This window comes from Callospermophilus lateralis, chromosome 2 (genome assembly GCF_048772815.1).
Source record: "Callospermophilus lateralis isolate mCalLat2 chromosome 2, mCalLat2.hap1, whole genome shotgun sequence".
Classification (NCBI taxonomy): Eukaryota; Metazoa; Chordata; class Mammalia; order Rodentia; family Sciuridae; genus Callospermophilus; species Callospermophilus lateralis.
The window spans coordinates 8,043,108-8,069,777 of record NC_135306.1 but is presented as its reverse complement, the minus strand read 5'-3'; the positions used below and the strand labels follow the sequence as shown (position 1 = coordinate 8,069,777).

The window sequence follows — 26,670 nt, the reverse complement described above, 5'->3', positions numbered from 1 at the left end:
CTCATCTCTTGCCCCTGGCTTGGCAGTCGTCCCGGGAGTACTGAGTCTGGCAGGATTCAGGAAGCCGCCATGCTGCAGCGCACCAACCAAGGAGTCTGGTGGCCCCTGTCCTCCAGAGAAGTGTAGTTGGGGGATGAGGTGCAGACTCTGGTCCACCTGAGCATGAGATCTCCAGTCTGTAGCCATCTGGGGGCCCCAGCACATTAGTGATGACGTCTCTTCAGCTGAGTGTCTCTGGCAAGGTAGGCTACTATTGTGTGAAGGTTAAAATGACATGGAGGCTAAAGTATGAGCGGAAGATACAGAACTGAATACACAATCTACATGGCCACCAGTGTAGCTTTGGGCCTGTCCTTCCCTTCCCTGGCCAGAACCTGCGCCCAGACTGTTCCTACTCAGAGGTGGCGGACTCTTGCCTGGAAGGAAAGGTCTTGTGGTAGAAAAGGATGGGCAAGGGGTAAAGAGAAAGGGCGCCTTGAATGTGTAGGCAGCAGGGGACTGACAGAGGGCACTGGGTGAGTGAATAACTGGGTGGAAGGTGTTGACAATCCTGAGAACAGAGAAAGCATAAAAACAGAAATGATTTTTGAAATTTGAGCAGGTGCCCAAGGGGGTTCTTAAGAGAGGGAGCCAGGAACCCCTATGTGAGGCTGCTTGATCGCAACACAGCCTGTGTCTGCCCTAGCTCCAGAAACACAGCATCAAGGAAATGTTTTCCTTCAAAGAGCAAAGTTGGGGACAACTTTAATGTCTGAGAGTTGGAGTGCATTTCGGTGTATATATAGCAAACCCATATGTGTATCTAGACATATCACATGTGATAGTATGTAATGCATATACATGTGGCATACACTTAAGTGCATGGAGAGGCTCATGCACATGTATATCATGAAGGTATTTTGCAATGGTGTTTTATCGTAGGGATAATTTATTTAAAGAAAGAGTTGTCTGCAGTCCTGTCCTAGAAACATGAGGGGCTGTCTGATTTGAAGGAAAGTAGAGGAGGGACAGAGAACACAGTACCAGTTCAGTTTCATTATCTGACACAGTGACTTCAAGAAACAGAATCCAGCTCTCAGTCCTTGCAGCCCAGGATGAGCTGGTGAGTAGTTGCTCATTGTGCTGGAGCTGCATGCTGGGCAGGCTCCTGCCGATGGCCACGGGAGATCCAGAGGGGAGCGGCTTAGTGGAAGGTGTTGGGGTTGGGCCGGATCATCATCACCACCTTCTTGAGTGAGTAGGAGCCTCCTCGGAACTCAGCCCAGTAGACTCCATCCTGGTAGCGGCTCCGGTAATGGCCCCCGCGGTACCAGACCCCGTTGAGGTTGGAGTGGGCACAGGCATTATACCACCAGCCTCCCTTTTGGTAGTGGGCACAGTTTCCTGCAGGAGAGAAGGGTGCAAGGAGGTCCCTGGAAGCAAGCTTTGTGCCCTGTCCCTGGTGTGCTCAGGTCTCCCGCAAGATCCTCTCTAGGAGGCCTTCAGAGTAAGACTGCTGGAGAGATGAGCCTTCTGTGGCAGAGGTCAAAGGCCAGTTGGACTTTATAACTCATGGGCTGTGAGATCACAGACCAATGGCTTCCCTCCCATCCTGCATCATCCTCATCTCTTAGAGGATGGTAAAAATTCCACACCCCCACCTCAGGTCTGGAGAAAGTGAAAGTGGCCTGGGGGGTGAACAGGGAGCTTCTTAGGATTTTAAGAGTGGAAAGTGTTGTATTAAGTCTTTATAGAATGACAAAGTAAGTGTTAAAGATGAAATGCCCCTTTTTTCTTCCCCAGCCTGTATTCCATCCAAATAACTTCTTGTGTTATTTCATAAAAGAAGGATATTCCATAAAACTCTTGGCATATCACATCATGCTGAATTTTGCTGCCAAGGACAAGCAGTTCAGAACAATAAGAAGCGTGGGCAAAGTGTGAGTGGGTGCGCAGGGGCACAGTGCCCACAGGGCGGGAAGGACCAGAGGAGCCACTGTCACTGGGGCTGCTCAGTTGGGGAGACTGGGCCTGGGAAGGAACTCCTTCCTCCAAGAGGAGCTTTCCTGCCAGGCTTGGGGGTTGGAGGGCCTGATGGAGGGGCAGCCCTGCCCCAGTGGAAATGTTGGGACAGAATGAGACGGTCACAGCAGCCTGAGGCAGAAAGCTGGAGGAGAGCATCAGCCCCAGGCACCCCAGATTTCCCAGAGCTGTTCTGGGGCCTCAGCTCAAGGCTACAAGGACCAAATGGCAGTGCTACATTTGGGGAGTAAGGAGACCCGTGGCCCACCATGGTCTGCTTCCCATTCACCAGGGTGCCCCTTCTGCTCTGGCCTCACATATCCCAAGGGTAAGGAGCCCTCACATAGTTCTCACTGCTCCCCAATGTCACCCCAAAGAAGTGTACAGCAGACCCTGTCCCAGTGCTGAGGGTCATCCTCCTGCCCTGCTCTTTCGGAAGCCTTGGCACAGCAAGGGCCTGCTTCTCTACCAGGGTCAGTACAGTACCAGTGTAGTGCGAGGACAGGTGGGTCGCGTCTCTCCTGTTCCCCAATGTCAGGACACCTGTCTGCTAGAGCGTGGCTGTCTGGGGTCCTGGAGTGAAGCTCCTTCACCACAGTGCATAGGTATTAGGGCATGCCTAAAGCACAGGCCATTCCTGGGACAGTCCCCAGAGGCTGCTACTCAAAGGTGGGAGGACTTGCTTTCAGACCAGGACTGAAAGGAAGACCAGGCAGGAGGAGCCAGGCTCACCCAGGAAAGCAGACTCAGCCTCAGCCCGGAGGTGGTGCTAGCTACAGGGGTCACCAACCTACAGATTGAGTTGGGGGCCTTGGGAGGCATCAACTGTGGGGAAGTGTGATGTCAGCACTCATGGCAGGACTGTATCTGCGTATCTTATTATTTCCTGTGTTCTCCCTTGTTTTGTTTTGTTTTTATAACATTTTTTTAGTTGTAGATGGACACAGTACCTTGATTTATTTATATGTGGTGCTGAGGATCGAACCCAGTGCCTCCTTCACATGTACAAGGCAACGCTTTACCACTGAGCCACAACCCCAGCCCCCTCCCTTGTTTTTTTATCTAATTAAAACTTTAAATATTAAAGTCCTGGGTTTGAGGTACATGACCTTGAACAAATCACTTCATGTCTCCTATCTGATTTCCTCTCCGCATTGCATTAACATTACATGCTAGACACAGTAATGGCCAAGAGCCCGCTAGCATCAGTGCTAGCTCAAGCCCCTGCTGTGTGCCGAGTCCTATCAGGTACCTTCTCTCTAACCTTCTCCCTGCCCTGCAAGGTCGGTGTTGTCCTTACTTATAGATGTGGAAACTAAGGCCCAGGGAGATTGTGCAGTGTGCTGAGGAGGTAGGGACAGCATTGGAACCCAGGGTGTGTCTGCCTCAGACAGGTGAGGAGGGTACAGCCTGGCATGGGAGTGTCCATCTCTTCGCCTTTCCCTTTTGGTAAGTGCCACTATAACCCAGCTTTGCAGAGAGAATCTGAGGGCAGTTGGTAGAGGAAGGGATATTCAAGAGGTGGGAACAGGGTTAGAGACTCCTTGTTCCCAAGCACTCGGGTTGTGGCCTCTAGCTTTGGTTGACCTCTTTTCCCTGCCCTGCTCCTGGGTTTGACTCCACTTTTCCTACCTGTGTAGACATCATGATCTCTGTCCAGGGTGGTGAACTGCTTGCCATTATGCCAGGTGAAGGAGTCACCCGCATTGCCATGGTAGCGCCCCAGCCGCAGCTTATAATACTCGCTCTCTGGCTCCAGGCGGAAGCTGGCATATTCTGCAAAGACCTTGCGGCCGGACCAGTCCTCCATGGTCACCAGCAGTTTGTAGTTGCCTTGGTTTGTCAGCCAGTAAATGTTCTCCAGGCCCAGCCAGTACTCTCCATCAATATTCCCAAACCCTTGCTGGGGAAGATAAGGGAGAGCATGAGTTTGGAGCTTGTAGTGTCCTCACCAGGGGCCAGACCCTCATCCTGGGTAGAGCAGCCCAGGAAACAATTGGAGCCAGAGACAGGCCTGGGCTCCAATCCTGGCTCCTCTACATGGTGGCTGTGTGACTTGAGAGTCACTTCACCTTTCTGAACCTCAGTTGTGCATCAAACATGTGGAGAGGGGTCATGTGGAGAGCAGACCATGCCCCCTCTGGGCCAGGTATCATGGGAGTCCTGGGTTCCTTCACTTGAGGATGCTATTGCCTTCCCCACATGCTGCTGCAGGATCACAGACAATGTGGTCAATTGAGAACCTGGCACACAGTATGCATGTGGCCGGCATTCGTGGACAGAGTCCTCACCTCCCTTCTGTGGGTGTAACACATAAGCCCTAGCACACCAGACAGGTGTGAGCTGTGAGGGACATGTCGCATCCACCCAGGCTCCCTTCGAGATTGAAAACCTACTAGTTTTTAGCATTTTTTTTATCTTTAAAATTTTATTTTTGTATATACATTTGCTTAAAATCAGTGAATTTCTAGGCCAGACTCAGGTAACTGAAGGGCTTTTATAAGTACTTTATATTGTCTAGACCCAAAATATGCTATAAACATAGTCTGAAGTTAAATGGGAAATAACATTTTTGAGAAGATAAGCTTAGAAATTCTAGTCCAGTAAGTGAAGGTGTTTCCTTTCTCTGGCAGCAGGGCTGATTGTACCTGGCTGCTAGGCCACCAGTTACAGGTATATCTAAGAAAACAGGGTATAGACCTCCTAAAACAAAATCAACCAGTTCACCCCGTATCACAGTACAGGTTTCATAGTTCAAATCACCTGTACTCAAAGGTATGCTTACAAAACCTTTGAAAGATGCATTCACTGTCAAAATGGGAGCACTGCCATTGGTAAGCCAGCAGCAGCTATTTGGGCCTGTGTTACATGCAAGATGCACCGAAAAAGACTGCTGTTAGGCCCCAGAGAGCAGCATTAAGTTCAATATCTGTAGATCCATGTTCAAGTAGATTCCTTTCTGCTTCTGGTAGTTGTTCAATTTTTCTGGCTATGACATCAAAAATTGAGTTTTTCTTGATAATATCATGTGGTTTATGGTTTTCCGTCTTGACCTTGTTGCTCTCCTCCCAACAGCCAATGCCTTGCCTGTTCTTCCTTTAACACGGGGGTGGAGTGGGGTGGGGGCTTAAGCTACAAACTTTACTTGGCTCATCCCGCCACCGCCATCTTTAGCTGACCTTACTGTTGTTTTTGACAGGTAGTTTTAGGGTCATCAGCTGCATGTTGGCCACCAAAGTCTCCTAAGCAGATGGGTTCATTGGCAGTAACCATTTCTAGGGTTTGGTGAGCACTTACAGCACATGTGCACTGTCGCAAGAACTTCACCAGGTTACTTTATTAACCCTCATGCCGACCCTAAGAGCAAGGCGCTATCATTATCCTCCCTAGATGGTCCAGCCAGGATGAGCAGGAAGGACACAGTCCTGGGCACTGCCCTGCCACCTCCACAGGAGAGGAGGAAGTATGGAGGAGAGACTCCAGGAGCCTCCAAGCTGGGATATGGAGGAGAAGCAGAAATACAGGCTGGCCAGGAGGTGGTCCAGGGAGCCAAGACAGGTCTCTCTCTTACCCAAGAAGGGGTTGTGGCAGAGCCACATGTAGAGGCATTATGGCCAAGGGAGTCATGGCTTTGGTTTCAGAGGGCTAAGCTGCAGTCACTGCTTTGCATGTCACAGCTAGGTAGCTGTGAGCAAGGAACTCTCTCTTGTCACCTATGTTACCAGGTCATGTACAAGATCCCTGTGGGTACTCCCATGGCCTGAGCCATTTAGGCTGTCCTCAGTACCAGAAGAAGGAAAGTGGGGTGCAGCCTTGCTTTCTTCAATGATGAGCACTGCAGTGCCCTACAAATTGAGATGGGCCCTGCAGTTAGGACTCCAGTAGTAGCAGAATTCTCTCCAGGAGCCCTGTGGGATCTCTTAGGGCTGAAAGCCTCAGGCCTTGCCCCTTCTGGGCACCAAGAAGAAGTCATACCCATGGAAACCCCAGCTGGAAGCAAGAGTCTGCCACACCCAGGCTGGAGCAAGCAGTCCCTCTGCCCTGTGGGGTTTTGGTGGTCCAAACTCTTAACTGCTGTCCTGTGACAGGTGCTAGCAGTAGGCAGAGTAGGAGCCTGTCCTTACTGCCCTGGTGTTTGCAAAAATGGCCCTGTCCTCATTCTAATTGCCTTGGGGTGGGCTAGTCACCTGTGGGCAGTGCAAATAGGCCCCACTGGGTCTCACCTTGTATGTCTCCCAGTTCCTGAAGAAGTTGACAGAGCCGTCCAGGCGCCTCTGGATGACAGTCCAGCCCCCAGGATCATGTCTCTGGTCACACCACACCTGCATGAGGCGGTTGGTGTTCTCAGGCTTTACCAGGTAGATGGAGCTGGTGTCATGGCCATCCTCCAGGGCCTGCAGGCAGTCTCTCCATGGGCCTAGGGACACAGATGTGCACATGTCACATACTGCCTGCCACAAGGCCACATCCCCAGATGTACCCTAGATAGGCACAGCCTCTGGCAGGGCTCCAACAGGAAGCCACAGGCCTGTAGTTTGAGGGAACTGGTTTTGTCTTGCAAGTTTGAGTAATAATGTGGTATAAAAGTAAGGACTTCAAGCCCATCTTCTGCCCTCACTGCCTCCTACTGTGACCTCCCAGCACGCTTTCTTACTTCTCTCCACCCTTGATTTCCTTTATTTGTAGAATGGACATCATATTTACATCCTTCAGGGTTGTCAGGATTTCAGAGATTATTTGTTTCCTTTGTTCAAAGGTTGGTCACTTCAGCAAGAAGGTACTGACTTGAGTCACTAAGGTCCAGACAAGCTGGGGTCCTCCTTATTCATCTCATGGAACATTAGGAGGTCTTCCAGGTCTTTCAGCCACATAGTTCAAAATACATAAAATCACCACACATTTGTGTGGAAGTTCCTGGAGTGACTTTTAGAAAAGTTAGTTCTGTTGGTGAAGAGGCGTATGCTGCTGGATGTGGCAGCGCCTGCCAGCACCAGTCAGCTTCCTGCTCTGCTTCACCAGCCAGCCTGGGCTTCACCTAACTGCACTTCTGAGCGCTGGCACACCTCAGCCAGGTTCCACATCTGCTCTTCCAGTGACAGCGCTCCATGACACCACTGCAGCTTCTAGTAAGAACTTCTGAAGGATTACAGGGCCCAGATTAGCCCAGAGTTTGGCCAAATAGCCAGAGACATCTGAATGATGCAGGGAATCATACACCAGTCTCCAAGCATCTTTTGATGGTACCAGGTTCCCTTTCAGCTCAATCTGTGTTTCCTGAAGGAAGCTCACTGTGACCAGATGCTCAGAGCCCATGCATTCTGAGATCACCGAAGGGACAATGTCTGGGACACACCTCAATCTATGGCTCTCCTCAGAAACTGAGGCCAGAAGGGTTCTAGGCCTCTGAATAGCTTAGGTCTTTCAGCCCCTCCACCCAGAGGCCCAGCCTCCCCTAGCAGTTTCCTTTGTTCTAAGGTTGGTCTCTTCAGCAAGAAGGTACTGACTTGAGTCACTAAGGTCCAGACAAGCTGGGGTCCTCCTTATTCATCTCATGGAACATTAGGAGGTCTTCCAGGTCTTTCAGCCACATAGTTCAAAATACGTAAAATCACCACACATTGGTTCAGGTTCTTTAAAATACTTCTCAGACTGAGAATGGTTAAGATCAAAAGGGCTTAGAAAATTTCATCTTGCTCTATTAGTGTGTATGTTTATTCAACAGCTATTAACTGTGGCCCAGCCCCCACAGGGCTGCAGAAGCCCAGGAGAGCATGACTGCTTTGGCAGATGTGAGGAGGAGCTGGCCTTGCCTGCCTCCTCTCACTCCACTTCCTGAGGAATCCTGTCTTTCCCCCTCCTTGGGGTCGGGGCGCACTCAGCTTTGCCTGTGAAGCCCCAGCTTCTCAGCTTCAGTCCTGGCTGATGCTTGGCTTAGCTAGCCCACACATGATGGATGGTCAGATGGGTGAGCTTTGGGTTTGTCCTTGTCGGACATCTCAGCGGGCTCTTCCAGAGAACCCATCTTAGAGCCGCCTTGCTCTGGGCACCTAGGGCGGCCTGGGTGCTGACAGTCACTGCAGGCCTCCTCCTTGAGGGTGCTTCTCACCCATTTACCCAGCCTTCTCCCATATGAGGCCCGGGGCCGGCCCCCATGCATCCCACCCCAGCACAAGGCATGGCACCAGTGGCTGTGTCCTCCCTTCCTGCCCTTGGCCCTCTTCAATATCCATCCTGGGGAAGGAAGGCCAGACCTCCAGGAAGAACATTCAGGAAGGAGAAAAAGGTTTTGGTTGTGTTTGGTCCATGCTCCAGGGACCAAGGCAGAGAAGAGGAGTCTGTCTCTAACAGCTGGAGCAGAGCGCCAGTGGGCGTGGGAGGCCGCCCAGCTCCTCGCCAGGTCAGCCATGCAGGAGGGGCGGTTGATGCTCATGCTGGAGATGGAAGATCCCCAGGGCCTGCAAAATAACATCACTTAATCAAGCCACGGACCTCTCCTGCAGAGCCACTGGGCTCATGGGCTCTCATGCAGTAGAGAGGCTGTCCTTGAAGGGGTTACCACGTAGGGAGCCTTTGGAGGGCAATGAGAGGTAGCAGGTGAGTCCTGTGGCCCAAGCCTATGTTCCTTCATGGCTTCAGCTTTACCTCTGGCATTCCTACAAAGGGTTCCTTTTAAAAAGAAAGTATTTTTAAATGTTTTGGGGTCTCCAGTCCCTTTAGGAATTTGGGGAAAGTTCTAGGCTCTCTAGAAAAATGCACAGACTCACATAATTTTGTATAGTTTCAGAACAGAAGGTAAGTGGACCCTCAAGCCCTAGGTTATGACCATGAGCTCTAAAAGAGTCTTGTCTGGAGTAGTAGTAATAACAATGAATAATAACAGTAGATAACACATGGGCTGGGCTCAGGGCAAGCCCTGTCTGGGTGTTCCCTCTACCCACACTCCAGTGAGGTGGCAGCAGGCTCCTCATTTTACAGATGAAGAAAGCAGAGCCCCTGAGACATTAAGGGACCCCCCAGGTGACAAAGCCAGTAAGGTGCAGGGTGAGTCTTTGTCTTCAGATGGTCTGGGTGGTCCAGAGTCCTGACTCCAAAGCACTCTTGTTTTCCCCCAACCAGAGTGAATTTGAGGGTTGGGGGCCCAGGCTGCAATCTCTGTCCTGAGGACTACTTTTTAAAAATTTTATTTTTTTAACCTGGTAGTCATCCAGGTCAAAAAAAATAATAATAAAAGCAGTTCTTTGGCAAGGTGTTAAACTCCTTTTTAAAAAGTCTGCTTTGGTTTTTTGGTTTTTTTTTTTCTATTGACTTCTTAATGTCCTTTGCACACTTTTCAACTATTTTAAGTATCTTATGATGGAGAAGTTTTATCTTTTGTTTTTCTTTTTTTAGGCAAATCTATTAATTTTCTAATTTATGTCCTTCTAGAGTCATGGGGCAGGTATAAATCAGGAAGCATTTTGCATTTCATGATGTTAGATAAGACTCTCGAATATCCCTGCAGCCTGTTCTTTGATACTCCTCAGGCCTGTTGGCTTTCAACAAGAACTGTGCCCGCTGTGCACATGCATGAATATACCACTGTAGTTCTCACCATCACATACATCCACAGATGCTAATTAAACACACACACACACACACACACACACACACACACACACACACACACTATAATATAGCAGAAAGATCAGTAGAGCAAAGGCAAGGGAACAGCGGCCAGAGGTAGGGGGAGTACCAGGAACTGAAATAAAGCAAATTATATCCCATGCTTTTATAATTATGTTAAAATGAATCCTAATGTTATAAATAACTGAAAAGAATCTATAAAATAAAAACTGAAGCCCCAAACATTTCTCCTTCGAAGACCTCCACCAAATCTCACACATCCATATGCATTCCTTTCCTTACATTAGAGACACTGTGGCAAATGTAAAAAATGCAAACAATGAGGGAAAATTTGTTCAAAAAATTGGTTGCATTGAAAAACTGGCAGCAATGAAATAATGGCTGCATTAAAATAGCCAAGCCCAAGCCTCCTGATTTGATGGGCAACCTACAACTGCAGTAGGGGAGTGATGCAATGGCACACCTGTCATGTGCAGTGTGTCCAGAATTCTGCAACTGTAACATAAATAACACAAGGCCAATATGCAGGTTGTTACACATAATGCCCTGGGGAGCTAGGGGAGGCCCATGGTTGAGCAAGTGTGGCGCTGAAGAAGGGACTTCCAACTTGGAGTCACGAGCCACTGGCTCAGATCTTGGTGGCTTCACCTATTCACAATATGACTTGGGCAGTTTCCTCACTGAGCCTCAAGTTCTCTTGTAAAATGGGGAAGGAGCACTGGCTATCCTAAGGGTCTCACCAACATGGAGCAGCCAAGAGGCCAGCCTGAACTGGTGCTCAGCACAGCCTCTTTCTTCCTGTTATAGGTGAAAGCTGACATGGTGGAAGTTGTTCATACCCTTTCCTCTATCTCTGTTGTCTCTCCCTCTCCCTCCCCACCCACTTCACACACATATACACACAAACACAAACATAAGCATCACTGTATATTTTGAATTTCCAAGACTAAATATAAAGCTATTTGCTAATAGATATTTTTCACAGGCATAGTTTAAAAGTCAGAGTTTCAGCGGAAAAGGCCACAAAGATGTATTGAAATAAAGAATGGAAATCTTTTTTGTCAAGGAAGCTAAATTTTTGACGTGCAGTGGGCGAAACCCTCCCTCCAGAACAGTGCGAGCGCCCAGGCACTATTTGACTTGGCTCCCCTTCTGAGAGGGCGGCTCTGTCCAAAAAACCAGGCCAATACTAACTCGGCAGCACCTAGGCCCAGAGCGGTGCATGTGCCCCAACCTCACCTCTATAAAGACCACATTTACACCACAGCTGGAATGCTCCACGTGAAGAGCCATGCAGCCACCATGGCTGAGCTGAGCCAGTGTGGTTCTCTAGAGGGGTGGCAAGGGCACAGGAAGGACACAGGACCTGGGGCCAGGAGGAGAGAAGGAATGCTGGCTCATCCCTCCTGCAGAGATACAGGTGTTGGGCTCTCGAACCCCAGTGTCAGCCCTGATAACTGCCAAGCCCCTCTTTGCTTCCCTCCTTTGGTGTTCTGGATAGAGGCATCAAGACACCAGCCGCCCAGCCGCCCAGCCGCCCAGGAAACCAGACTTCACTGATAGCCAATGCAGTGTTCACCACCTCCAGTCAGGGCCTTTCTGGTAAAGGCAAGTTAGAGCCAGAAGCCAGGCCAGGCCATCGTGTAACTTCCTCTTCTCTTTGCTTTCCGTGGTCTGGGCTGGACCTGTGTCAGGCCAGCTCACCCACCTAGGCCCCAGCATTGAAATGGGTTCACAAACTGCAGCAGCTTTCAATGAGGGCTCCCCACATCATGAATATATGAGCAGAGCTACTGCAGCTCCCCCTGAGGAGCAGCAAGAGGGGCCGAGGCCCTCTGGGTCATAAGCTGGGCTGGCCAGCAGTTGACCGACTTTTCATTCCCTAAGCCCAGCCCCAAACCTAAGAACCCAACCACCTTTGGCCATGTAGAGGACCCTGGAGCCTGTGCTGACATCATGGGGAGCTGCTCCCATGAATGGTTAGTCCCTAAACCCCTGGGGAGAGGCTTCTGTGATATCACCAAGTCACCTGCTTTTGCATGAGAACTGTATGTGGGTTTTCAATTATTCTTACTGATGGCCTTTCTCCCAAAAGTCATTTTTCTGTTCCCGGAAACATATTCCTAACCAAAGTGATTAGTTGTTAAAATTGGATCTGGAGTTTCCTGTTCACATTTATCCATTCTGAGTGCCAGGGCACATGGGCTGTTAGGTGTGAGTCCCACCCTAGTCAGGAGCAGAATTCCTGAGAGTCCCACCAGGGCAGGACAGGCACTGGGCAGGGTCTGTGATGACCAGTCTATCTGTCGTTGCTCAAGACTCATTTATCCAGAAGCTTGGTGGAATAATAGTTTGATGATGACCATATATGTTCTATGTCAGCCACTAATTTTTACTGAACCAGAGTCCAAAACAATTACCTGAATACAGGAATATTATGCCAAAGGCCTCTAGTTCTTATAGATCCTCGGCATTTACATTATGAATGTTATTTCCAGTCATTCCAGGGAAAGGGTCCAAGTGCTCTGCCTGCTCTTGAGGCTGCTTTAGTCCTCAGGTGGTGGGCACAGTGCCTTTTCAGGAGTTTATGAAAATGTTTGAGGCCTTAAAAAATACTTATTGGCTGTCAAATATGAAAAGAAAACTACAAAATTGAAATTTATTAGTATATAATTAAATTTCTACGAAGTATAACATCTTGTCAAGTTCATTAATTGTTAAATTTAACTTGCATAAAAATGTTATTGCTTTTGAAAACAATTTGTAGGTTAAATTTTTTCTCACTTCCCAAGAATTCCTGAACATGCCTGCTGTTTGCTGAGAAATCAGAGTTAACCATAAATTAATTGAGTTACTCTTAGCCAAATAATTTCAAAAGCAAAATTATTCAAATACTTTCAAGATTGTTACAGTAAAAATTATATTAGATATGTGAGATGGCCAGGTGGATGTGGCTTCAATGCACTTGATATAGTCTGGGGCCTTCCAAGAGCTCTTAGGGCCCATGAAGGGTTTAAGGGGGTTCTGTTTGTATTGGTTTGACCTCAAGATAAACAGGCGTCACAATATTGCTTTCCAAAGGACACTAAGAAGCATGTGCCCACTCTTAGATTTCTGGTGGTACAGGTGGGCAGGAAGAGAAACAGGGACTTAAAACAAAGAAGAAAAGAGGTTAGACTGGGAGGGGCTATGGAGGTCTCGCTGGGGGTAGAGGTGCACAGCTTGCTGGGGACTGGTGAGAGGGGAGCCCTGGGGCTCCCTAAGGGATGCCGTTACAGGTGCCCGAGACTGGATGTGGCTATGGATGGTGCACAGAGCCCCCCTCCCCACCCCTAGGACACTTTGAGGATGACCAGGGCTCTCAGTTCAAAGCAGGAACATCTTGGGAGATTTATCAGACCCAGAATTGCAACCAACCCACAGATGCTAGACAGTGCTCCACAGTCCTGTGGTTGGCCAACCTATTAACCTTTTCCAAGGAAGGCGACCAGCTTCCTTGACTTCTTAAAGAACCAAGATTGATTTTATCCATCACCTTTTCATCTTCCAGACACTTAAAACCCCTCTTCATACTCTGTTCTGTCATTTTACTGGGGCTCAACCACAAGCCACTTGGTATATAATTGGACATTACGTCCTTTTTCTCTTTCACAAAATAGGGCACTTGCCCAGCACCAAGCTTGGTCTCCATAAACTCCTGACAGTTGCTGGCAGAGACTCTGAGCATATCTGCAAGGCCCTGCTACCCTCATTGCCTCCTCCAGGAATCCTTTCCCATCCCCACAGGAGGTACTGAATCCTGCTTGGATGCCCAAAGTGCTTTATGTTTATCTCTAGGAATTTAGTAGAGATAATGACTACCATATGTGGTGAGCCTTCACCTGCTAGGCATCCCATGTTTCGTTCTATCCTCCTAAGGCCCTGCAGTGAGGAGGTCACATGCCTGGGCCTGAGAAGTGCAGGGTCTGGAATTGGACCTCAGGTCTGCCTTCCAGGCCCAGGTTACTCCTGCGTACTGTGCTGCGATTACCACACTGTGATAGCCTTGGGGGAAGGGGGCTCCTGTCTCCCCATTAGGCTGTGGGCTTTTCTGGAGTGGACACTTGGTCAGGTCAGGGAACCCTCATCCATCTTTCCAGGCTACATCTTCTCACCAGTCCAATCCACAGTCTCTTCCTCACCCTCCTTCTGTCCTTTCCAGCTTGAGAACCATCTGGAAATGGGCCCCACAGCAGATGATCATCAGCATCCCAACCAAACCCTGGCAAAGGACTTCTGTTCTGTGGGGGAGACTGGACTGTCTGTAGTGGGAAGTTGGCGCATGGTATCTGGGGCCAGATGGTCACCCTTTCTGTTCTTTTAGAAATTACTCTAGAAATACCATACTAAGATACTTAATTTTAATATTTAGGGAAAAATAATTTAAATATATTTGTCATTTAAACTAAAATTCTCTTCTTACAAACTTGTTCTCTGCATGTATAGTAATTTTAACTTAAATTATTGTATTTTTTTAAAATCTATTAAGTGAAATCCATTTATTCACTTAAAAAGAGAGGGGTGGAGGCTGGGGATATAGCTCAGTTGGAAGAGTGCCTGCCTCACTTGCACAAGACCCTGGGTTCTAATCCCCAGCACCAAACACACACAAAAAGGGTAACCTACAACTACTTCATCAGCTGATCTTGAGACACTAAGCAAAGTATCTTCAGCTTAGTGTCAACTACTCTTCTCCAGATTCATCCCAGGGAAGGCTGAGGCTGAGGCAGCCATATGGGGACTGGGAAGAGACCATCTCCAGCATCCCACAAGTAGGTTCCTACAACTGCAGACCTCGTTGATGTGGGTAGAAGTCACTGAAGGTGCACATCATTACTTTCACGATAGTAACCTAGCCGATGGTGTCAACAAATTCAACCAGTGATATTTTAGACACTCAGAAATGTGATGCTAACTTAATTCTGCTTTCTTTGTCTTTAAAAAAAAAAAATGTTGGCAGCCTCTCAGGGTTATGATACAGTCTGCTATGTAAGCTTGCCACGACAACCCATCAGTGTGAGTAGCAAGCTGGCCACAGATGCCCGATCTCCAGGATTTTCTAGATTACTTCCATTTTGCCAAATGCCAAACTGTTAGGATTTCCAAGTCATGAGATGCCAAATCCCCATGCTTCTAACAGTAACAAGTTGATAGTTTATCTCCTGTGGCTGCAAATACCACAGCGTTTAGCCCAATGTCATCCTTGGAAAACAGCCTGAGGCCTGGAGGAATAGCTTTCCATCACACTCAAAAGCTCTTTGTGATCAGTTCCCCCAAGCCACCAGAGGAGTGGGGAGGGAGGAGGAGGATGGCTCTGGAACCCTCTTCTTCCTGTGGCTTTTGTTGAGCAAGAAGGTAGCAAAGAATGAATGCACTTTGAAGCATCACTGCATTATGTAGTTTGCAATGAATTGGGAATCTTATTATGTTTAATAAAACACTTTAGAAAAAGCATCATCTTCCAGACACTTAAAACCCCTCTTCTTTAGGTTTCCAGTGATACAGGTGGGCAGGAAGAGAAATAGGGATTTAAAACAAAGAAGAAAAGAGGTTAGACTGGGAGGGGCTATGGAGGTCTCACTGGGGATAGAGGTGCACAGCTTGCTAGGGGCTGGTGAGAGGGGAGTACAGTGGGACCAGCACAGGCTCAAGACAGGAGACCTGTGTGGCTTTCCCCTTGGCTTCTGCAACCTTGAAGGCTAAATTCAAATCAAGTATAGCTACAGTCACCCCTACTTGACATCAGCACTGCACCCCAGGCCTCTCCAGCTCACTGTGGTACTCAGGCCAGGGAGCTCAGGCTGCAAAGCTGACCTATCTGCCTACAGGGCCAGCACCTCTTCCCTCTGGACTGATGCTTGCTTGACTTCCAGAAAGAATGGAAGCCACTGTGCCGTATACCTCCTTCTCTGTTACAAAACATTCCAACATGCTAAGGAACCATGATGTAATGGGCATATTTCCTACCATAAAGGGTGAGTGGAGATAAAATACAGGGGAAGAAATCTGCCTAGCGTTGAGCCTTGGTAGCGCCACTTGCTAGCTATGTCATCTTAGCTAAGTTGCTTGAACTCTCTAAACACTCTTGTTCAAGTTGTCCAAGTCCCCCCATCCTTAGATGCCTGTGATGAGAGAGGGATGATCTCCACATGTGCCCTGTGCTGTCTGTGAAGCAGTGTGATCTGGAGGAAAGACTACAGTGACTGATTCTATTCTTGGAGAACTAAGATTTAAAGATGCCAGGACTTCAAGCTTGGCTCTACATTGAAAGACAGATATCCACTGAAATGTGGAGCAGAATGAACCCCTCAGGTGTGTCCAGATTTGATAGTTAAATGAGATTGGTCTGCAGCCTCCACTGGCTCATTTCCCAGGAGTCAGGGCTGTGTGGCTCTTTCCATGGCTGCACTCCCCTGTTTCTGTGGGCTGGGGGAGGGGTGGTCCCAGTGGTCTCATTGGGCAGCTTCTGGGCTGTCAGCACCGTGAGTGTTCCAACAACACATTCACTAGCTCTTGTGAGAGCTGTTTTTCAAGGGACTGCTCTGGAACCCAGTACCATGAAACAGTGACAGAAGGTCAGGTAGGTCCCCGATGGCTGGGCCAGGGCAAGTGTTGTAGGGCAATTTTCACACTGGTGCCCCATCCAGCTTCTCAGAGTCCCAGAGTCATTAGGAAAGACCTGGTTTGAGCTTTGCTGAGCTACTTACTATCTGTGTCATCTTGACTAAGTTTCTTGACCTCTCTGAACCTCAGTGTCCTGGAAGTTACAAGTCTAGGGACCGATCTCAGCTCTACATGGACAAGTTCTGTGATAGGAAGGTGGTGCTGGGGAATCCGAGGGACCCTGACGGTTCTGCTACTTTATAATTTTATGGCTCCTCCTTTATCCACTGAGAAACCAACTGAGCTGCTCTGACCTCTGTCTCAGGAGAGAAAAATGGCAAAAGTGCCCACTCCTGCTAGTTTTTAAAAATTCATTTCCAACAGGGACTCACTGTGCTGTGGCAGCACTAACTGTCCTTCCCTGTCAGCCTCTGGGGTAAGTCCAGAGTCCACCCTCCCCTTTCTTTTGCTTGTTAGGGAATGATCCCTGCAGCTATCCCCTTTAACAGCAGCAGCATAGGGAGAGGTCTCCAGGCCTCATCACAAGTTTTATCCCAACCAAATGCCCCAGGTAAGTCTGGCCAGCCCTGAGGGAGACAGGACAGAGTCCAGGTTAGGATCCAGGGAAGCCAGAAGCTGCTCAGGCTTTTCACCCCTGGCTCTCAGCAGGCCCTCTGGCCTGGTGCCAGCCTGCTACTATCTCACTGTGGCCAGGAACAGGCCAGTGAATGCAGCTTCAGATAAGGAGCCAGGGCTGCCTCAGTCCACTAGAGAAGGGCGTGTTGTGGGCTCGGTGCCCCAAACAATGGGGTAAAGAGCAGTGGCTCTGGGGTTGCTGGGTGAAAGCTCTGGAGGCTGCAGAGGCCTGGGTACAAAGGTGTCTAATTGCAAAGGTGTTTCTGGCTGAGTTATGTCGCTGGGAATAAAGGCTCTGTTGGGAGAGAGCACAGAGAGGGTTTTGTCTTCAGGGATTAGAACCTGCCCAAGCTCAGATAAGAGCCCTCTGCCGATTGGCTAGGCAGATGCGCGGTAGAAGGAAACCGTCTGCTTCCCCCTCACAGTTTGGTGTCTGCTTGTGTGGGAGCTCAGTGGTAAGATGGGCCACAAGAAATTTGCTACTAAGGATCATGTACCAACATTTGGGGAGGCTTTTCTTAAATAAATAAATAAATAATAAATGTGCCCTCGGCCATCTCCATAATGGGATGAGATCACACTGCCATGCCATCCCACACCAGGTGCTTCTTCAAGTGGGACAGAAAGGGTGCAGTGAGGGTAGGAGCCTTGGATTCATAGCAGCCCACATCCTCCCTTACCTGTGCTTCAGATCATGCTGGAATATGAAACAGCAGGAGGTTGGGATCCTTTGGGAAGCCAGGAGCAGGGCCGTATCCCTGGGTCTTTGCACAGACCCATCTCTCTCAGGGACCCACCAGTAACTTGGTTTCCCAACTCCCAGGTCTGCCTCTTGAACTCTTACAAATCCTTCAAAATGCAGCACAGAGGTCCCATCTCTGTGCAGTCTTCCCCTCTCCTCAGGGCACGCTCAGTCATGCTACCTTTGTGTCCCCAGTGCCTCGTACTCCCCCTTTGAGGGGCTCTTAGCATTCCAGGGTCAGTTCCCCCAGCTGGAGTTGGCTCACGGCATCACTGCTTTTAAGTTCTCTGTTATGCTGGCCCCATAAATTCTCACAATGATCTGGAAATTTTTGCCTCACCAGATGCTCCCCCCCAGAGAAATCCTTTGTTATAACTGAAGTGCTGCTTTTAGGGAATAGAAATGATGAGCACTGGATAGATCCCAGATGCAATCATGCACCTGCCACCTCCCCAGACTGAGTTCCTGTGAGCAGGGACAACATTTCTCACTGGTTCCCCGAACCTAGTGCCATGAAGAGCAGGAAGCTAGACTCAGCATTGTGGCAGCACTGCAGGAGCACAGCATTCCCTGCTGGCTGTGCTGAATGTCCACCACGTGACCCAGTGGTTATGGCACTTGTCACATTTTACAGAGAGAAATCTGAGGCTCAGAGGAGTTAAATAACTTTCTCATGAGCAGACAGCTAACAAGGGGTGGAGCCTGGGTGCAAACTCAGATCTTTATTCTTTCACTCTGAATCTACCAGCTTAGTTCAAGCCTAGGAATGTCCAAAATTGTTGAACTAGAAACGAGATGTTTAGGCAAGTGGAGACCTTCTGGATAGTCACTGAGGCCAGCCTGACTCATGTCAGGTTTAGGACCACATTCAGCTGAGCTTCATTTGGTACCCAAATGGCACATTTCACCTTCTAGGTATTCTAGTAAAGACGTTTTAACACACCCTACCCTCTCTTTTGGAACTTCTGATGTAAAACAGGCATGTGTACAGATAGATCAGTCATCAGCCTTGGAATGCCAGAGCTCAAGAGGGATTGTTTGTTTTAGTCTCCTGGTTTTAAGATGAAGACACTCAGCAGTTTTTGGCTGGAGGTGCAGATCAGTGATAGAGTACTTGCCTAGCATGCACAAGGCCTTGGGATCAATCCCCAGCACCACAGAGAACAAACAGAAAAATAAACACAGGTTTTATAGTGTTTGATTTTATAGAACTGTCATTTGAGGATAGATTAAAATAGAATCTATCAGAAGCTTTAGGTGAGGCAGCTGAGGTTCAGAGGGATAAAGTGACTTGTCCTAGAACTAGTCAGTGGAGGAAGCAGGATTCTAAACCAGGTCAGTTCTCTCCAAGGCACCTGTTCTTAACCCCCATGCCCAGTCCAGTCTGTCCTACGAGATGTTATGACAGATCCTCTGCCCTGTGCCTAGCTGCCCTCTATCCCTACTGACCTGCAAACAGCAAGCTGTGTCCTGCCCACTGGCCATCCTCGGGCATGCAGGTTCAGCTCCTCAGATATATGAAGAGAATGCTCTTCCCAGTTCTGGTGATTACTTTTACAAATATGAAATACAGTATTTTCAGTAAAAATACTTCCCTGCTTATACAACAAAGCAATACCCAAAGTACTGCCATGGAGCAGATATGTGGGTAGCTCTTGTGGAGATGACTCTGCCTCTCACGGCAGCCCACTGGGAGTGCTGCTGCCTCCTGGGTAAATGAGAGGCCAAGCTCTGGCAGGAGGGGTTTCTGGCCCACTCCACCCAGACTGAGGATTCTCAGAGTCCTTTCACACAGAAGAGTCAGCTTAAGAGTTAAAGTGAAGAGGCCTGAACTCAAATGCAGCCTGCCCTCCTCAGCCTGTGGGCAAGGTACTTAACAGAAGTGCTCCCAAGGACCTGCAAGACATATCAGGTAATGCGCTTGAAGGCATCCAGCGCCCATGTCTTGGTTAAATTTCCCAAACCCACCAGGGACCCCATTTCTCCTCCATCACAGTGTTCTGAGAATTACCGTATTTGGGGGGTAAAATATTTAAAAGTATATGGAAGCCTCATTGAAAATCCCAGGCATCAGCAGACTGTAGGAAACTCGGGAATTTGAGAAGCACACCTTCCCAATCCCCAGCCCTTGCAGTGTGTTAACCTACCTTTACTGTAATGATGCTCTTTCCCTTGGCCTGCTGTTCTGGGATGACATTTAGAAAGTGCCAGCTCTGGGCCCTGCCTATCCCTAAGCCTGCAGGAGAGACATCCCAGCTGCCAACACAGAGCATCTCCTACAGAGCCTGGGGAGTATGAGCCTCCCTTCTCTTCTCTCAGAAGCCAGGGGGTGTCTGCCCCATTTCCCGGTTCTACCTTTAGACATCCATCAAAGCAATGTAGTTTCCCTTACCCCGCTGGCTCCAGTGGCCTGCCCAAGGGATTGCCAGAGAATTGTGCAAGTCTTTGGCCTGATCTCAACTGGCTGTGCCTCTTCCCCCACTTGTGGTCATAGCCAAGGGAAGCCTGGTACCGGGCTCTGAGGCCCACGTGGGATGGGATCCCAGAAAGACTTACCTGATGGCTTGTCAGTGGAGGATGGAAGGCTGGTGAGGGCAGGCATGGTGGGCAGAGGTGGTGGCAGCACCTTCAGGTTCTGGTCACTCTGGATCTCGTTGGTAGAGATCTGGTTGATGATACGGTTGTAGGTGGGTGGCTGGTAGACCCGGGGTGGGGTGGCAGGGGGCGGCTGAGGTACAGGCCTGGCTGCGGGCACCCTCTGGCAGTGCTCCTCAAGCTGAGCAATGACCTCTGACTGGTTGTGGGCCAGTGTGGCCAGGTGCTGGTACTTGTGCTCCAGGTCCTTATACTTGCTGGCCAGCTGCAGCATGTCAGCCGTCTGGTTCAGGATCCTGTTCTCCAGCTGGGAGAGCTCCAGTGCGTTGTCCCGCTTGCGGATGATCTCATGCAGGAGCTGCATGTAGAGCTGAGTGACACGTGAGTTCATGTTGCGGCTTTCCTTGCGCAGCAGCTTCACCTCGCTCACAATGCCTCCGTCTACCTCCACCAGCTGCTGCAGGGTCTCAATCTGCCGCTTCTGCTTGAGCAACTCGCTGTTGAGCAGCTCCAGCTCCTGCTTGTGCACGCGGTTCTCCAGGAGCACCTCTGGCTCCTTGGAGTTGACGCAGATGGCGCCTGTGACCCGCTGCTGGGGAACGATGAAGGTGTAGGTGCACTTGTCCTGGGATTCGCCCGCCCGCTTGTACCTGTTGAGGTAAATGAACTCTCTCTGTGAGCCCTCCTCTGTGCCCTCGAAACCATCCTCGGGGCCTGCAGCAACTCCTAGGGTGGCCAGCAGTCCCAGCCACCAGCACGTGATGCACAGTGGCCTCATGGTCCTTGCAATGTGGTGGTTATTCTTTGTGAATGGATTCTATGAAACCCTGAAAGTAAACAGAGGGGAGAATCAGTGACAGTTCGATTCCTGCCAGTAACCAGTGCCATCAGGGTCCTAGCCTTCTTGCCAGGTGGAGCATTTCCCAAATACAGTTTTGGGAGGCCACATTCTATTCTCCTGGAGTCAGGGGGCAGGGGAGCCATTCTGGAAGTGACAAGAGACAGCAGGCCCAGCAAGGTAGAGAGGAAAAGGAGGACCTGGACATTTGGATGTCAGGGTCCTGATCCTGCCACTCCTGGAGCCTGAGAGCCACCTCCAGGGAAGCTTGAAGTGGGAAAGAGGAGGCACAGTCTGTCTTGCAATCCTCTGACTGTCATATTGCCTCATCCTGAGCCTTCCCCTGGAGCTCCTGTTACAGGTGTGATCTGTCACACTGCTAAATAGTCTCCTCTTCTGGACCTGAGGTCCATGAGGGCAGATACTACGTCTGACTCAACTTTGTTTTCCTAGACCATGGCACTGAGCAGGCTTTCAGCCTGTTAAATGAATGAATTACTTGACATAGTATGGAATGTGTTGGGCTTGTAGTGGACAGTGTCAGTAGAAGGATGTGTCCGGTCACGTGGCTCTGGTCTGTGCGTTAGCTAGGCTACAGAGTCCCAAACAGGAACAAACAACTGAGCTCTTCTAAATCCAAATATTTGTAGCAGCCAGTGACTGCACAGTCCCGATCATTGCAACGTGATTATATCAAATGGGAGCACAAAACAGACACATGTCTCCAGATTTGCTTCAATTCTGTTCTTGGACCATTCATCCTGACATCCACTGAACATTACATTATACCGAGCAGCATGCCAGCCAGCCCCTGCCCTCACGGGGCTTCCACAACATCAGAGTTTTCAGGCACTGGGAGTAGAAGCATCATGTGCTGTGAAAGGCCACAAGGGGTACTGACCTCGTTGGAGGGGTCAGGAACACTTCCCTGAGAAAGTGACCTTCACAATGACCCTCTAGGGATGAGCAGGAGTTGGCAGGCCAAGGAGAGGGGAGGATGTGCACTGGTCCCTCCTCTGGCCCCTGGGGGCATTGCTCCAGCTGCCTCCCCCGTCATCTCATTCTTCCTCCACTCCTGCTGCTGCTTCAACTTGCAGAAGATCCTCTCCTGACCTCCCAGCCCCTCTACATATTCTTCTAGCTCCCCTTTTTTTGGCAAAGCTCTCCAAAGAGCTTCCTGTACTCAGGGTTCTTGAAAGCTCTCCCTGTTCCTTCTTGAACCCACCCGTCAGCCCTGCCCCTCTCCAGCACCCTGGGTACTCTAGCAGGTCACCAGTGCCTCAACCTGCTGGGTGGAATGGCCCGTTCTGGTTCTCACTGGTATTTGCTGCCAGCCCTGTGGGCAGAATTGGCAGCTCCCCTCTTGGGTTTCCTTTTGGAGCCGCCTATCTTTCTGGCTCCTCAACTGCCCCTGTTTGGCTTCTTCAGGCCTATCCTCTTCATGTCGGGGGCCAGGAGCTTTGTCCCAGACTCTCTTTACCTTGGAAATCTCCTCTAGGGTGCGGTTACCTTCCAGCGTGGCTCACACCTGCGTGTGTGTCTCCAGCTGGGCTCTGCCCTGGGCTCCAGACCTTGCCCTGCTGCCCTTTGATAGTTTTCTCTGACTGTCTACTCAGCATCTCAAGACTCCGCATATCCTCTTTCTTCCCGTCTCTCCCCCCAGCTCCTCTTCCTGTTGTTCCTCTGTGAGTAAATGGTAACTGCATTCTAGTGCTCAGGCTAAAAACCCAATGTTGTCCTCGAGTCCCTTCTATCTTTTATTCCCCGCATCTACTTTACCACCAACTGCTGATGGCAATATCCCAGGAACACTCCAGAATGCTACTGCTTCTCCCCACTCCTGCCCCCGCCCTGGTGCAGCCTCCTCCACCTGGGTTATTGCAGTGCTCCAAGAGCTCTTCTAAATCTAAGTGTTCGCAACAGCTAGTGACTGTTCCCCTGCCCCTGCCCACCCTAAAGTCTATCCTCAACCCAGCAGCCAGAGGATCCTTTCACAAAAGTCAGATCAGCTCGCTCTTCTACTCTGACCCCTGGGATGGCTCCCCATGTTGAAGTGAAGCTGACAACTCTGAGATCCTCCCTGACCTGGCCCCAGGTCTCGTCTCTGACCCTGGTGCTCCTTATCACCTGCTCCAGCCCCTGTTACAGGTGTCCTGCAGCTCACCAAGCACACCTCTGACTGGGGCCTGTATCTGCCATTTCCTCCCCAGAGCACCTCTGCCCCCTTCTTCACTACTCCACCTCACAGCCTACAGATCTTCGCTGAAATACCACTTTTCTCAGGAGACCTGTCTACTTATTTAAGATGGTGACCTCTCCACCCTCCCCCTCCACAGTCCTTATCTTAACAGACGTATGCTGCCCCCACCCCGGCCCCTTGAACGTGAGCCCCATGAAGGCAGGACAGGTTAGTTTTGTCCACTGCTCTGTTAGCACGTGGCCTGGAATATAAATATTTGTTGACAGAATGAAAAAAAATACACGCCCTGAACAGATGCTTTGTGGTAGGAGTGCTGTGGAGAGGGATCTGAGGAGCTGAGGCACCCTGACAAGGGACTGCCTGAGGGAGCCAGAGCTGCCCAGGGGAGGTATCTGGGCACCCAAAACATTCCTTTACTGAGTGCGCCTGGTATGACCCTGGGCTACTTTTTTGATTCACCCAGTGTCCTTCAATGGTAAACTTGCTATTTCCATTTTACAGAGGAGGAAAATGAGAGGAGACCCAGAGGCTAAGTGACTTGCCCAAGATCACAAAACTGGAAGTTGGCACAACCAGGACTCAGTCCTGGTCTGATGGACACAAACCTCCAAACTCTTATAACTGTGTGGAAATGGGCTTAACCTGATGGTTAGTAGTAAAACGGACATTGGCATGACCACTTTCCAGTTTCACATTCTTCTGTGCTAAAATACTAGCCATGCCACAGGACCAAAAATTGTGTCCCACCAAGGACTCCCTGTGGTTTCTCCATCTTGTGCCAGCCAGCAGGCAGGTACAGAGCAGACCCTGTGCCCTGAGGGCCATGCCAAGCAATATCCCACTGAACGCCAAAGCCCATTCATGGTTCCTACCAACAGGCGGGCTCAGGCCTCTCTGACCAGCTGGAAAGAGGTGTCTGAGAGCTTCTGGTTTGGGTTCTGCTGGGAGGTGGGACTGCAGTGACGTCAGTGGAAATGGCTGGTTTGCAAGTGTTTGCCTGGTTTCCATCGTGCCTTGGCCACTCCCTCCCAAACTGGTGGCCATGCCTGCCCAGAACAATGGGGAAGAGCCACCCCCAGGCTAGGGCAGGCCTGCTGCACCTTGTAGTCTGCTCACCTGCTGTGGCTGGTGACAAACACCTCTGTGCTGCTTTGCCAGGGCCAAGATACTGCCGGAGGCCCAGGGAGGCAACCTGGCTCCAGGAAAGGCTTGAATTCCAAACTTTTCCAAGGCCTCAGATCTAGAGGCCTATACTGTCTGAGTTCAGTGCCTTCCCAAGTGTGGGCTCTCATATCCCTCCTGGGAAAGATCTTGCACTTGGGCCTGAAATCTGAAGGCTGAGCCTCTTCTCTGAACTGCACCAATCCCACCCATCTTGCACACTGGGTGAGAAAAGTGGAAGCACTTTAGAAACTAGAGATTGTAATAACGTGATAGCAACACTGTGACTAGAATGACAGTAACAATATTAACAGCAAAATGTGCCACTGTCTTGGACCCTTACAGTCACCCCCTGAGGAGATTCTGACAGGGAACAGTGAGACATGAGCAGGGGGAACTCAAACTTAAGGAAACAGTTCTATAAACTGAGTCCACTGTGCTGACCCCCACATACTTTGTTTTTTGTTTTGTTTTGTTTTTTTTTTTAAACAATTTACCTGCAGCCTGGATTAAATAGAGCATATATTACATTGCTCAGCAAACAACCTGTTATCTGCAGGAGAAAGGCCGGCCAAAAAGCTGATAAGAACAAAGTTACCCTGGGGTGTGTGGGGGGGTGGGGTGGGAGGGTGGACTTCTGTGACCCTTACACAGACCAGATCATGGAAATCAGGGAGATAAGTATAATTCCCCAGGTTCCAATTAGAACCAGTCAGCATGAGCCAAAGTGACCTAGAGTTGTCATGACAGTGGTGACTTGAAAGTCTGATTTCATTCTGCTGTTGGTCAAAAGTTAAGAGATAGATCTTGGTGGGACTTTCTGGAAACTTCTGGGAACTCCCAATAATGCATTAGGAGTGCATTAGGAGCTCACTGTCCTTCTCTCTGAGAGGACCCACTCTCTCCTGTGAGAGTGTTGCTTTTTCCCTTTTCCTATCCCTTCGGGAACCTCATGCCTGCTATTCTGAGTGACATGTCTGAAATCTTTCTGGCATGATTGCAAGAATTGGGGTTTGAAGCAGGGATCTCCGTGACTGCCTCAGTTTTGTGGCAGGCCTCTGCCCTGTAACAGTACCACCATTACCCCACTTCACAGAGGAGGTTCTCAATCCCGGTCCAAGCCACCTTGCCCAGAAGCAGTCCGCTACCTGACTGCCTTAGCTGCCTGCTCCACTGTAGGGTGGCGAGGCCAGGGCCAGGGTGCCCTCGTAGACTGTGATGTCTCAAAAGAGCCTTTCTTGCAATGGTCAGGTTAAAAGTCAACCAAACTTGACAGCCCACACTTGCATATGGCTTCGGGTCCTCAAGGCCCTTTGTGGAAACATTATCCCCTTCAATCATTCCAACATTCAGATCTAGTTATTAGCATTATGTCCATTTTAAGGTGAGAAACGAAAGCTCACAAAAGTGCCAGGTGACTGGCTTGAGAACACATTGCTGGTAGTGGGACCAGTCTTGAAGCTGTTCGATAGATTTGGGGTCTTACTGTCTCATCTCTTTGGGGCCTGGACTTAATGGGGTGACTTGGAGCAGATTGACTTACAGAAAGGTCGGGAAGGGACTGGGCACTGGACAACATATGTTGTCCCAAGTAACCAAAGGGGTTGTTATTTTGTTATTCCCCACATTTGATCAATGGAGATGCTGAAGCCCAGACAGGCAAAGGGACTTGCCCTAGAACACGTGGCAGGTAAGGGCCCAAGCTGAGCAGCTGGAGCACAGTCCCCTCATACCCAGAGCCATGGCCTGCACTGCCCTTGGCCTCTGAGGCATTTATTTTCCTTAAAGATTCCAACCCCCAAGCCTTTTGCTAGTTTGGCAGTTCTGAATGGGCAGTAATGAGTGTGTTTACTTTTGCTCTCTTGATATTTATTCAACTAATTGCATCCCAAGAGAAGTAACCCCCCCACCACCGGCATTCCAACCGTCTTAGGCCTGGAGAAGAGCTCAGTTCCTATCAAGGCCGAGCTCCTCAGTTTCTTCCTATGACCAACAAAGAAAAGCAAATCCAACTGTTTTCTTTGGCTTCAAAATTAAAGTAAAAACAGCTCTTGGAATTGCTTTTCCACATTGTGTTGTGAGGAGTTTCCACCGTGCAGGGTTTCCCTCCCCACAGTGAGGCTGGTGACCATGCCGCGTGACAGCCTGTGCACAGAGGGAGGGAGAGTCCCCAAGGCTTGGTCCTACCCAGCCTCCCTCGGGGGACTGCTTCTGAGTGTCCCTGCTTGGCTT

At 49.7% G+C, this 26,670-nt stretch overlaps 2 protein-coding genes and 1 pseudogene across 4 annotated transcripts in view; 1 reads left to right on the top strand and 2 right to left on the bottom strand.

Moving 5' to 3' along the window:
* Nucleotides 1-26,670, top strand: part of Ralgps1 (Ral GEF with PH domain and SH3 binding motif 1) — a 247,154-nt gene that overhangs the window by 132,129 nt on the left and 88,355 nt on the right. The gene's annotated exons all lie outside the window — the stretch shown is intronic.
* Nucleotides 691-26,670, bottom strand: part of Angptl2 (angiopoietin like 2) — a 33,989-nt gene continuing 8,009 nt past the window's right edge. The window contains exons 2-5 of the mRNA XM_076845453.2: nucleotides 20,201-21,066; nucleotides 6,225-6,418; nucleotides 3,634-3,904; nucleotides 691-1,383 (exon numbers count right to left, since the gene is read on the bottom strand). Coding sequence (XP_076701568.1) covers nucleotides 1,184-1,383; nucleotides 3,634-3,904; nucleotides 6,225-6,418; nucleotides 20,201-21,017 — 1,482 coding nt within the window. The 5' untranslated portion in view covers nucleotides 21,018-21,066 and the 3' untranslated portion in view covers nucleotides 691-1,183. The remainder of the gene's footprint in view (nucleotides 1,384-3,633; nucleotides 3,905-6,224; nucleotides 6,419-20,200; nucleotides 21,067-26,670) is intronic.
* LOC143392064 (transmembrane protein 126A pseudogene) lies at nucleotides 4,345-5,274 on the bottom strand (annotated as a pseudogene).